The 12,085-nt window shown below is 54.1% G+C and overlaps 1 protein-coding gene across 10 annotated transcripts in view; it reads left to right on the plus strand.

The window, feature by feature from the left end:
* The window catches only part of Camta1 (calmodulin binding transcription activator 1), a 791,014-nt gene that overhangs the window by 708,692 nt on the left and 70,237 nt on the right, over positions 1-12,085 (plus strand). For all 10 annotated transcript variants that reach the window (XM_055615328.1, XM_055615327.1, XM_055615329.1 and 7 more), the window contains 2 exons: positions 3,921-4,047; positions 10,106-10,240. In XM_055615328.1, the coding sequence (XP_055471303.1) occupies positions 3,921-4,047; positions 10,106-10,240 (262 nt within the window). The remainder of the gene's footprint in view (positions 1-3,920; positions 4,048-10,105; positions 10,241-12,085) is intronic.

A 12,085-nucleotide genomic window follows, 5' to 3' on the forward strand; every position in this document is an offset into this window, starting at 1 on the left:
CCCCTTGGGAGGACCCCACTTGGGCTTCCTCTGGTATGGCTCAGCTGTTACCCTGCTCTCCTGAGCATGCGTCACTGTACCTCCTGCTGTTCTCTCCAGAGACCCACTGGGTAGCCTCCTCTGGGAGGCTTAGGAAAACTGTTTAAAGGGCTCAAGAAGGAGAGATGAGACTATTGTGAGCTCTGGGAAGGTCAGAGCTGCCCCGTGACCTGACTCTCAGATCTGCCTCTCTGGGCCTCAGCACGCAGAAGGGAGGGCATGGACTTGAGAACACTGAGTCTTAGGACTCAGGCGGTGGCACCCTGCAGCCACACTTCCCAACACCGAGGCGGTGGGCTGGCCCTGCTCCCTGGCCTGCACCAGGCCAGCTCTGTAGCCTCTGCTGAGAGGTCTGTGGCAAGCCTGGCTTCCTCCTCTGTGCAGCCTTCCATCCTGGAGCCCATCGTTCAGCAGCTCTCCACCAGAGGGCAGCCAAGGATGGCAGATGCAAGTCAGGGCTTTCCAGCCCAGGTTTTCCAGAAACCCTGATGATTCCCGGTACCCTGAAATGGAAGCAAAGCGAAACCAATTTGATTAGAGAAAAAAGGCCATTGTGGTGCCCAACAAAACCTCACGGTTAAGCCTCCAAGGTGGCTTGCCAGGCTCTCCTACCCAGGACAATAGCGGGTCACCCCACTCTGTAAGAGCAGCACTTCTCTGCTGACACTGTGACCCCTCCACCCCACCCCCACCACACACACACAAACCCCGTGTTGGCCATTATTGCCCAGTGTCTTGCCTTCCCTCCCCCCAGCTGATAAGCGGTTGTGTGTGAGCTTACTTCATCAGGAGTCTGTTTTGAAGTGGGCTCTGGCAAGCTCTGAAGAACTCCGTAGCCAAGCCCTGCAGCTGGGACCTCACTTTAAGTCTCGAACACGGGTTCAAGCTACATGGTCACTTGGCACACCACCCCAGCAGCTCTAAACGCAGTGGCTCCCAGGTGTCCTGTGCCTAGCCTGGCCTGCTGGCTCTTCTCTGAGTGTGCTTCCCTCCTGCCGCTGTTCCCGTGTTTTCTCTGTATACCCACCTGGTTACCTCACAGCCAGTCCTCCACACACACACACACACACACACACACACACACACACGCATGCACACGCACGTGCACACACACATGCACACACACACACGCATGCACACGCACGTGCACACGCACGTGCACACGCATGTGCACACGCATGTGCACACACATGCACACACACACATACCACGCACACACACCATACACATGCACACATACCACACCACAACAGAGCGAACATACAATATGTGCACACCACACTCAGAACACACCACACACACTATAGCACACTGCACACATAACCCACAGCCCTTACACCACACCATACTGCCACACAGAACACACACACACCAATGCTGGCCTTGGTATCTGCCCAGGGCTCATGGGAACTCAAGGCCCTTCGTCTCAGGACTCACAGGACATAGACCTCAGACGGCCTCTTCCCCAACCCCTCCCGCCGCCTCCTCTCCTGCCACTGGCTCCTGCTGCACCAGGCAGAAGAAGCCGCAATTAGAACTGTCAGGCACGTACACATCACCAACGATTCAGTGCAGCCGGGCGAGTGGTTGCCATGGGAACCGTCCCTGGAACTGATGGATTCTGAGGCATCCTGCGGCAGTTGCCATGGAGAAGGTCCTGAGGTTCTCCAGTCATCTCTGCGGTGCTTTGTTCCCCGGCAGCAACCCGTCGTCATGCTAACAGCCGAGGATTGCAGTTATTATGTCTCCCCTTTTCTCACATGTTAACCGCCTGTGGCCAGTGTTCTCCCGTGTCCCAGGGTCATGGGAGCACCGTGCTCAGGCCAGGGCAGCACACCCAGGCAGTCACTTCCAAGCCCTACATCATCACTGCGACACAGCCCTGGATCTACTTCATGGAGGTGGTGGCGAAAGGAAGAAGGCCTCCTCGACGGGCTCGGCCACCGGAGGGATCAGCTGCTGGCCTGACAGTTACCAAGGGAGGAGGCTCAGCCACGAAGAGCACTTGTTCCTCAAGCAGGGGCCTGCATTCTCAGAACACATGGGATGGCTCACAGCCATCTGTAACTCCAGTTCCAGGGATGCGGTGCCACCCCCGACCTCTCAGGGCATCAGCCACACATACAAACATGCAGGCAAATACATACACAGTAAATAAACGGGGGGGGGGCACATTGTGGTTTTGCAGCTCTCTCTCTTGAGCTCTCCCCACTCTCTCCAAACCTTGGTGGCACCACGGTGAAGTGACCTAAGCTAAACATCCCTACCCAGAGGAAGGCTCCCTTGCCAACAGCGGGGGCTACCCACCAAGGGCAAGTCTACTGGCTGTGGGCCACAGAGAGCCCAGGACACCATCCTAGCACACAGCACCTGCCACTTCTTATGCCCAAGGCTAGCCCTACCGTGCATAAGCCTGGGTTCTAGGGAACATTGTAGTGGGGAGAGGACTTTGAGAGCAAACATGGGTATGGAAGTCAGCTCCCTCCACAGCAGGGACAAGCAAGGGTTAAGAAGAGCAAGCGAGAACGAGGGACTGAGTAGAAGACAGAATCTGGCTGGTCCGCCTGGGGCAGCAGCGGAGAGGTAGGGCCTGGCCTGGATGGGTGGGGAAGTCTCAGGGCTCACTGCAGCAGCTCCTAACTGGGCCTCAGCCTCGCTTCAGCTCCTGGAGCTCCTCTCGGCCTTCTCCAGCCGGGGCGCCAGGTGGCGCTCTCCACCCCGTCCAGCGCAGCTCTCCGCCCCCCTGCAGGGAAAGGTGTTTACTTGTTTGGGGGTGGGGTGGATGAGCCTCTGGGGTGGGTCTATCCAAGGTTAGCCAGGAGAGGCAGAGGCCAGCGCCCCTGCCCTCTGCATTCCGGGGCAGAGCATCCCTCCACCCCGAAAGACCGGCCTCTCTTCTTGGCTAAGCCGTAAGTAGGGGACCTCTAGCCTTCTCCACCTGGGGCTCAGTAGAGAGAGAGAGAGGAGGTGCCATTAATCACTAACGGGAACAAAGGGCCTGAAAGGGATTTCCTGGGAGCAGCCACATAAGTCTACTCGTTCTGGGATAAACCTGGGAGCCAGAGCAGGTTAGAGAGAGCCCAGCGCCCCTCATGCTTTCTCGCCATTGGCACCTTGGGTCTGTGAGACAGTTTTCCATCCACTGGAGCAGAGGAAGGTCAGCTAGGGCTCTGTAGGCCAGGCAACCAGGCGCAGGTGTGGTGCAGGAGTGCCAGCGTGGGACCGTCTTCCCAGCCACATAGCTCCAGGTACCCTGAGTGGCAGGGCGGGCAGGCAGAGAGCTGGAGGGTCAGTCTGTCCCAAGGCCCAGCTCCGTCCCAAGATCTATCTGAGCCCTGCCTCCCTCCCACTTCTGAATGCTTCACTCCATTTTTCCCTCTCCCTGGAGAGAGTTCTCCACCCCACCCACTTCTTGGGCCTCTCTGCTTACCATCTCATACCACACCCTGGGGGCCCTGGGTTTCCCTCCAGTTTTCTACAAGAACATCTGTCCCTCTGGGTGACACTGTTTCCAAATCTGAGTTCCCTCCACCTCTCCCTAATGCATGCCCCCCTGTCTCTCTGCTTCCTTCCTGGGGACCCTGCTGGCTGGCTTTCAGGTGCACCATGGGCTAAGGTGGCATGAGGAACCCTGCTTCCAACTAATGCCATGGAACTCTGAGTGTCAGGGTTCTGGGTGCCAGCTGAGGAAGGCCTCTGCAGGGCAAGAAAGCTGCGGGCAGTCTTCTAGAAGAGCGCCTCCCAGAAGTCAGGGCGTGTCGGGTGGTGGGAAACGGGCTGGGAACCTGCTTGTTCAGCCAGCGGTCCTCAGCCCTCACCCCCTAAGCTTCGGCTGCATTTCCCAGGGGAACTGCTCCATCTCTGCTCTCTCTCCTCTGCAGGGAGGGGTGAAGGTCCTCATCACAGGCCCGTGGCAGGAAGCCAGCAATAGTTACAGTTGCCTGTTTGACCAGATCTCCGTGCCCGCATCCCTGATTCAGCCTGGGGTGCTTCGTTGCTACTGCCCAGGTGAGGAGGCTGTATAACTGGGAAGAACGGGGGCGGGCACAGACCAGCAGACTCTGAGTCAGCCTTGGGGTGACCTTGAGAAAGTCATGTCCTTGCCCTGCTTTCCTCAGCCGTGGCGAAGTGAGCTCACACAGCCTATTATAATATCATCAGTTGGGGCTCATGGACCCTGTATCAGCTGGGAATACCAGGCATGCTCAATGAGGGTTGTGAAGAAAACGGCATAGGAGCTATTTAAAGAACCAATTTGTCAGGTGACGTATCCAAGATGGCCCAGCTGTGGCCAAGCCAAGGTGATAGACAAAGTCTCTTCTACAGCAGAGCTGACCTTGCCCCTGCCCCAGCCCAGGCCAGCCTGAGGCTCAGAGAACTCAGGGCCCTGTGGTCGCGATATTAGTTTATCTGGGGCACAGGATGGGTTAGAGAAGGTCAGGGAAGCCTTCCATGTGTGGGGATGTGGGGAGCTGGGGTGTTTGCATCAAGCTCCTTTGAGAGGTAAACACGCATAATGTGTCTCTGGTTTCAAGGCCCCAGTGACTCATGGGAAGCCAGGAGCGCCCTCTGTGACTGCGCCCCTCCTTCCCTTGGCCCAGACTTCAGCAGCATCCAATTCATGAGGTCTTAAGCTTTTTTAACTTGTGACCCCTGTTTACCTCAGAAGTTTCTGAGGGACTCAGATGTTCAGGCATGTAAAGCTGGTAAATAAGCCAGACACTTACTGATAACCAACCATATAGAAATTGATTTTAAGACAATTATTTGGTATTTATATAATTTATCATGTATTAATTTGCATACTAACAAATGGATGAGTTGTTTATTTTTTCGTAAAATATTAAATCTTGGCTATTTGATACCAAAGGGCAGAGAACATCTTCAATATTTTTCAGTTGATCAATATCTTGATTTTATAATCATCAATGCCAATTTACATAAATATGAAGTACAAAATGGCAGAATTTGGGTTTGGGCTACTTTAGAAATTGTTGAAAGTTCTGACTTTTTTCTTTAATGAAACTAATCAGCAATGCAAGAAAACAATCTTTAAAAGCAAACATTCTAATATAATACAACCTGGAATGGACTCAGTTGGTATTTATGTGCTGAGCAATGACAGGAGGGAAAGACTTAGTCTCCTGTTCTCAGTCATTGGACTGTGTGTCTATATGAGCAGCAAATGCACTACAGTTCACAACACACAAGTCCCAGGTCAGAGATGGGGTGTTTCAGGCAGGGTTTGCTGGTGGCGTGTGACAGGACAGCCATGCCAGGGGAAAGCATACATGTTATGTGTTCCGAAGCAAGGATTCTTTGGTAAAGTCGCTCAATCCAGCATGGGCGAGCACAGCCAGGAACACCTCAGAGAAACCTTTCACTGTTGCCAAGCTTCGTAGCACTATGTCATTCCACTTGGCAACCCCATGTGGTATCATGGGCCGCAGTTTAGGGAGTTATGATCTACGGAGACTGGTATCTCTGTCTAGCTTACTCATCCTTGACCTCTGACCGGATCTGCTTTCTCATTCGCCCGTGGACCTCCATGAAGACAGGCTACCATGTCTTTCTTAGTCACTGTTGTGTCCCCAAGGCCGGCAAAGTACCTTGGGGTGCTGGAGACCTGTGATGGAGCAGCTTAGGTTTCCAGGGGCTTGAACACAGTTTGGAAAAATGACCTTTCTGTTTGCTGGGCTGGGATTGGGGAAACCTTTGTGTCATTAATCTCCCACATCACAAGCTGTATGCATAACTTGTTTACCTAGCCTGGGCCAGAGACAGGAGAGGCAGAGCAAGGAAGAAGCAGTAGAAGGGAACAGAGGGACATCCTACACTACAGCCGGAGAGCTTGTGAAAGAATGGTGCTTCCAGCAGAGGGACAGGATGAGTAAGGAAAGTAGGGACTCTGAGGCAGAGGCAGGCTGACCAGGGCTGTGCAGGCCAACAGGGTTCCCCTACAGTCCTCTGTGGTCTCCCCAGTGCCTGCCTGTCTTGCTCACCCTGTCCCCTATAGCAACACTCTAAAGATTACAAACCAACCATTCTCCTTCTCCACCTCTACCTCCTCTCCCTTTCTCTCCTCCCCATTCCCCTTCTTCCTCCCAGGGCCCTTCTTCTCATTTTCTACCCTTGAGCCCCCACTACTGACCCAGCTCTTGCCATCTCCAAGGCTGGCTCCAGATGTACCTAGCGCCAGGTCCTCCTAGCAGCCCTGCTAAGATTGGACAGCAGCCATACAGATGCCACCCTAGACCAAGGCAGCTCAGCCCAGGAGACATGGCAGCATGCTATTAAACTGTCCCCTGTGCACCTGCTGTGGGAAGGGGACTCACTCGCCTGGCCTAGAAATAGATGCCACACCTTCCCATACCTGGCCAAATGCCTAGGCCTTGCCTCAGGGTCCTGACAAAGGGCTGGGCTTTGTCTGACCTCTGAATGGTATCCTAGGTCAAGACCCAAAGCATTCTGGGGGCTGGAATCAGTCGCACTCAAGTATGTCTGACAGCCACATACCATTTGTGTAACCTACCTTGTAGATTGGTGTCCCTGAGCCTTAGTTTTCAGAGGCCTCCTTCCACATGGCCAGGAACATAAAATGGCCAGGGGTCATCAAGCTCTGCCTCTGGTGCTCATCTCACAAAGACTTTTCTAGAGGGAAAGTGAGGAGAGGGAGTCGGGGCCCTTCTGGTCTCTTCAGGTAATTCTCCTGAAGATTTCCCGAGCACTTTCCTCAGTTTAGCGCACACAGGCCGTCCAGGCCACTGTTTTGTCTAGTGTTTCTAAAATATCCTGCCTCCGGCCAGATGCCCCAAACCTTGGAGCTGTGTGCCATGTCCGAGGGCTGAGCACCTTCAGTTGGCAGCCAGCCTCACGAAGCTTGTCCCCTGAGAATACATCGTTTGATTGAAACAAGTCCTGTTGGGTGTATTGATTGATTGGTTCATTCATTCATTATTTCATCCTTCCTGAATCATTTGGAAGAGTCTCCCACTTGCCATGGGTTGAGCAGATGCCTAGGCTGAAACCAAGATGCAGTCCCAGCCCAGAGACACCTGACTCAAAGAGCTTCTAGTCCAAAGTGGCTGGGTTGAGTCAACCAATCGCTTCCTTGGGAGGTGATGCCAGCTGCGAGGGATGTCATCTTAGGGTCTCCTGGAGGAAACTGAGGCTGATCCTAAAGGATAAACACTAGACACCAGATCCAAACTGGCCTTTCCAGCAACAAACAAGGGCTCAGAGGCAGGCAAACACAAGCCAGGCCAGCTAAGAGGCTGAGATTGGGAAGGGAGATGAGGCTCAGAGAACACAAATGGGAGCTGCCTGGCAGCCTGGTGTGCCTGCCTGGGCAAAACAAAACCTGACAGAGAACAGTTCCTCCAAGCCCGGGGCGGGGAGGGTGGTCAGTCAAGTCAGGCTACTGAGCAAGTATGGATGGCACGGAATAGAGGCAGAAGGCCGAGGAGTCTACCAAGAAGTCTGCTGGCTTGCAGGCCCCACTTGGCCTCCTAGGTGGTCATCAGAAGGCAAAAGATGGAGCTCAAAGTGAGCAGAGCATGGGTGAAAGCAGCTCATTTACGGTGGCCAGAACAGGATCTTGACGGTGGCCTTGAGCACGAAGAGCTGAATTCACAGGGTGTCGGCTGCTGGGAGCTGCCACTCTGCAGAGAGACAGAATACGATGAAGGATCTCAGAGCTGCAACAAGGGCGGCTGGAAAGGCCTGCACAGTGGGGGTTCCTTCTCAGACCCGGGGAACTGCAACCCTGGAGGCTGGCAGAGGAAGGATGGCATGGAGCCAGTGTTAGGAAGGGTGGGAGGTGTCCCAACAGGCAGAGGATGAGGGGAGCACAGAGGCCCTGAGACAGGAAGAGGCTGGCAAATGGGAGTCTGATCTAACTGTACTTGCATAAAAAGTCAATGGTTTTGGGCAGCAGAGTAATTTGATCTAAATTATGTCTTTAAAAGATGGCTCTGAGCTGGGTGTGTTTGTGCACACCTTTAATCTCAGCACTTTTGGGGAGGGCAGAAGCAGGAAGATCTCTGTTTTAAGGCTAGTGAGTTCCAGGCTGGCCAGGCTACATAGTGAGACCCTGTGTATGTGTGTGTACATATATGTATATATATATATATATATATATGTGTGTGTGTGTGTGTGTGTGTGTGTGTGTGTGTGTGTATAAACACACACACACACACATATGTATACACTGAGAGAATGGGTTAGGAGGAACAATAACCTAACTAGGTAAGCCAGGGACACAGGGCTAATGGGGACCCCTAAGGAAGAAGACTCCCCTGGGAACCTCCTCCAGGAGTGCTCAGGACAGCGCCCCCACCCCAAGCCTATGGCAGCAGGAACAGACCCGAGATGTGTTGGCATCAGCAAGACACCATTATGGCAGCAGAGGCAAGGTTTGGTCATTAATAAGAGCAGAAGCAGAGGTGGAGACGAGAGGCACAGATGGGGCCAGGAACTGCTGATTGGCTCTTTGAGGAAGAGGGGAAGTTAGGAAGCCTGTAGGCCCCGGGCCTGACTCCTTGAACTGGCAGGTTCCCCGCCCCCATCTCCAGAGATGGGGGCGGGGGGGGGGGCGCTGAGAGTCTGCTACATTCAGCCGTGCTGCGAGTTATGCAGAAGCCAGGCAGGGATTTAAAAGTGGTGGAGGCTCCTCCACTGGGACATTGGACCCCAGGGTGATAGCTCCCCCCACCTTGAGAACAGGGCTCCCTGGAATCACAAGAAGAGGAGTTCCCAAAGCCCTCCCTTCTTGTTGGTAAAGCAGGCCCATCTCTGGGAGAGAACGGAAGCCACAGCCTTGGAGTTTTGCCCAGGGATGTGGGATAGCAGAAGACTGCAGAGAGCGTTGGGATCCCTGTCCAGGGCAGCACCTTGGGAGGTTCTACATGACCCCTACCACCCTAGGGCCATCATTTCAGGCTGTGTCTGGGAGCAGAGCAAGAAGACTCCTGGGTCACACTTGGACAGTGATGTCCCCAAGACCTGCTTTCTATACACACCTCAGTTGGAGCGAGGCCATGGCCGATGAGTTGGGTTTCCCATCGGAAGTGGGATCTGCAGATGTCCTTTGAGGGAAGCCAGAGCTTCACCCTGTCCTCAGGAGCAGCTGACTTGGATGGCTTCCTTGTGCCCGTAGGCTTCTGAAAGCCAAGAGCCCAAACAGTAACCTGATCCCCATGCGTCCTCCCTGGAAATCCCGGCCGGGAGAGGCCCTGAGTATTGGTGTCCCAGCTTCAGAAAAGCAGTGGCCAGAAAACATAACCTGATCCCTATCGGGGGTGAAGCCCCAGCGTAGCCATTGCTGCCAATGGGGCATCTTTGGGGACCACAGCACAGCCCTGGGGAGCTAATGGAGGTATCTCAGTGGAGCAGCATCACCCAGCAGCACAGGGCTCTGCCTCTGGTCGGCTTCGCTCCTGTTCCTGATGAGAACATTTCATCCATTTCTTTGGCTCGTTCAGGAGTCTTTGAGCCCTGATTCTGCGTTAGAATATAAGCTCCTGCTCTCCCACAATCATTGGAAGGGGGTGCAACATTCGTGCTCGCTCCTCAGCTTAGCAGCTAACTGAGCCCATAGCATCTCCGGCTAGCAGGGCCACAGAGCCACAGATGAAACTCTTGCCATCAGCAGGAAGCCGAGCTCCTAAATCACTGAAGATGGCACATATAGTAAGTCAGGACATGGCTGCAGGAAGGGACAAAAGAAACACAGACTCCCAGATACACAGATAAAACACATATCTACAGTTCCAGAGCCCGGGGTTGAGACACACAGATCTCTGGGAGTTTGAGACTTGCCTGGTCTACATAGTTCCAAACCAACTAGGGTTATATAGTGAGGACCTGTCTCAAAAGCACATAAGCAAGCAAACAAACAGACGTTCCTTTGGGGATCCCAGACACCTGCTAAATCTGGAGCCAACAATTTTTCCAGAAATGTCACACACTTGGGCCTTGTGGGATAGGTGGGCACAGGCTGTTACCTGAAAGAGGGGTAGTGTGGAGGAAGCCTCCCGACCCTGACCTCTCTCTTTCTGACTTCCAGCCCATGACACGGGTCTTGTGACCCTACAAGTTGCCTTCAATAATCAGATTATCTCCAACTCCGTGGTGTTTGAGTACAAAGCTCGGGCTCTACCCACGCTCCCTTCTTCTCAGCACGACTGGCTGTCATTGGACGGTAAGAACAGCGTCCTTGTCACCTTGTTGGGCATAGAGGGGGAGGAAGAATTGATGTATAAGTGTGGGGGAAAAAAAGAGGATCTGTCAGAGGTGGGCAGGAAGGGGCATCGGGTCAGCCAGGGGAGGACCTGCTGAGTCCTCCTGTTGCCTGTGAATCTACGCTGTCATTCCTGCAGCCTCTGGCCGTGTGTTAGCCTTATCTGAATTCAGCCTCTCCTGTGAGGCTGGCTTGTGGCTGTCACTCCTGCCAAGGTGTCTTTGTGGTTAAACAAGCTCCCCCAGGATTCCTGAGAGCCCAGCAGCAAGTTCAGCTGCTGTGCCCGGTGTCTCCTACAGGAAGAAGTGGGGGTCCCAGAGCCATGGCCTGGCCCCACACCTCCTGGAAGGCACAGTGTGGGTGCTGGGGGAGCACCTGAGGCCTTTGTTCAGATGAGAGGCTTGGGTGAGCAGGCCGAGTGCCTGAGATAACCAGCCAGGCCTCCTCCGGGAAGCTCTCTACTCCCATCATCCCAATTTCTTGGCTGGTTTTAACTAAGCCTCTGCCTGCTGGTGCATCTCCTAAGGCAAGCCCAGGCCCATGCCTTTGGCTGAAGGTATACTGCAGAGGAGGAGGCAGGACTTGCTGGCCAGGGAGGAGCAGGGGCTTCCAGAGTTGCCAGCCTTGGCCTTCTAGTTGATGGGTGGGTTTCTTTCACCCAGGGAGCAACAGAATCTTTCTGAGAAAAAAAAAAAAAAAAAAAAAAAAAAAAAGGGCAAAGACAGGCTAAAGATTAGAGGCTGCCTCCCTTCCCCTACCTGGGCTTGATGCAAAGTGCCTTAGAGCTGGGAAGCCCTGGGTGGAGTTTTGCAGAGGAAACAAATCCAAGACATAGGCCTAAGTACCAGGGCAGTCCACAGAGGTGATAGTCTTGGGGTACCTTTGTTGGGAGCCACAGCAGCACCTCTCACTCACAGTAGCCATGTCTCCGTCTGACCTCAGCCTTCCTCCTCCTCAGGTTGACTGTTGGTTCACACCCTACAGGGCTTTCGAGAACTTCTTAGTATGTTCAGCCCAGCCTTATCCCTGCCTCTGTTCCCACAGCCACGGGGTGCCTGGCAGCTGCCCTGGCCCATGAACCCTCCAGAGCTACTCCCAGAGGTGGTTCGGGGTCAGCGGGCATCTGCATTCTGGCAGCACTGCCGAGGAGCACCGTGCTGGCCTTGGCAGCATCCCTGGTTGAGGCTGGAGCCAGGATGTGCTGATGACCGGCAGTATGTAACAGAGAAGGGCAGGGTGACCAGGGGCTCCTGTTCAGGAAATCCGGTTTCAGTTTTGCAGAACAAATGAGGAATGGAGCAGGAAGCTCTGCAGAGCCCTGGCTCTCCCAGAGTGACCCCGTTAGCCTCACTAGGGTAGAACACAAGGATGTTGGGACCAGTGTAGCTCCAGTCCTGTCTTGAAAGCAGTCTCGGGCTAAACGGTTCTTTCTGCCATCAAGCACACAAAACACGGGCTGGTCCTTGGAAGCCCGGAAAGCCAGGTGTACCTATCAGCGCTTCTGACTAATGGAAGGCAGGAGGATGCTTTGTGAGGGGAGTAGCCTGACTGCCTCATTACAAACACACCCTTGGGTCCTAGACCTGCTTCCCGGCAGCCTCCTGCTCCAAGGCTGAGCTCTCTCTTCTGTAGACCTCCAAGCTAAATGCCCCCAACCCCTTGGCACAAAGTAGGAGAGATGGCATTATGGCCTGGGCATCTGAGCAACCCTAGCTTTGTAAAAGCATCCAGGACCCAGTTAGAGCCCTAGCTACACACACACACACACACACACACACACACACACACACACACACACACACACAC

Source organism: Psammomys obesus, unplaced genomic scaffold (assembly GCF_907164565.1).
Source record: "Psammomys obesus unplaced genomic scaffold, mPsaObe1.curated_primary_1811, whole genome shotgun sequence".
Taxonomy (NCBI): Eukaryota; Metazoa; Chordata; class Mammalia; order Rodentia; family Muridae; genus Psammomys; species Psammomys obesus.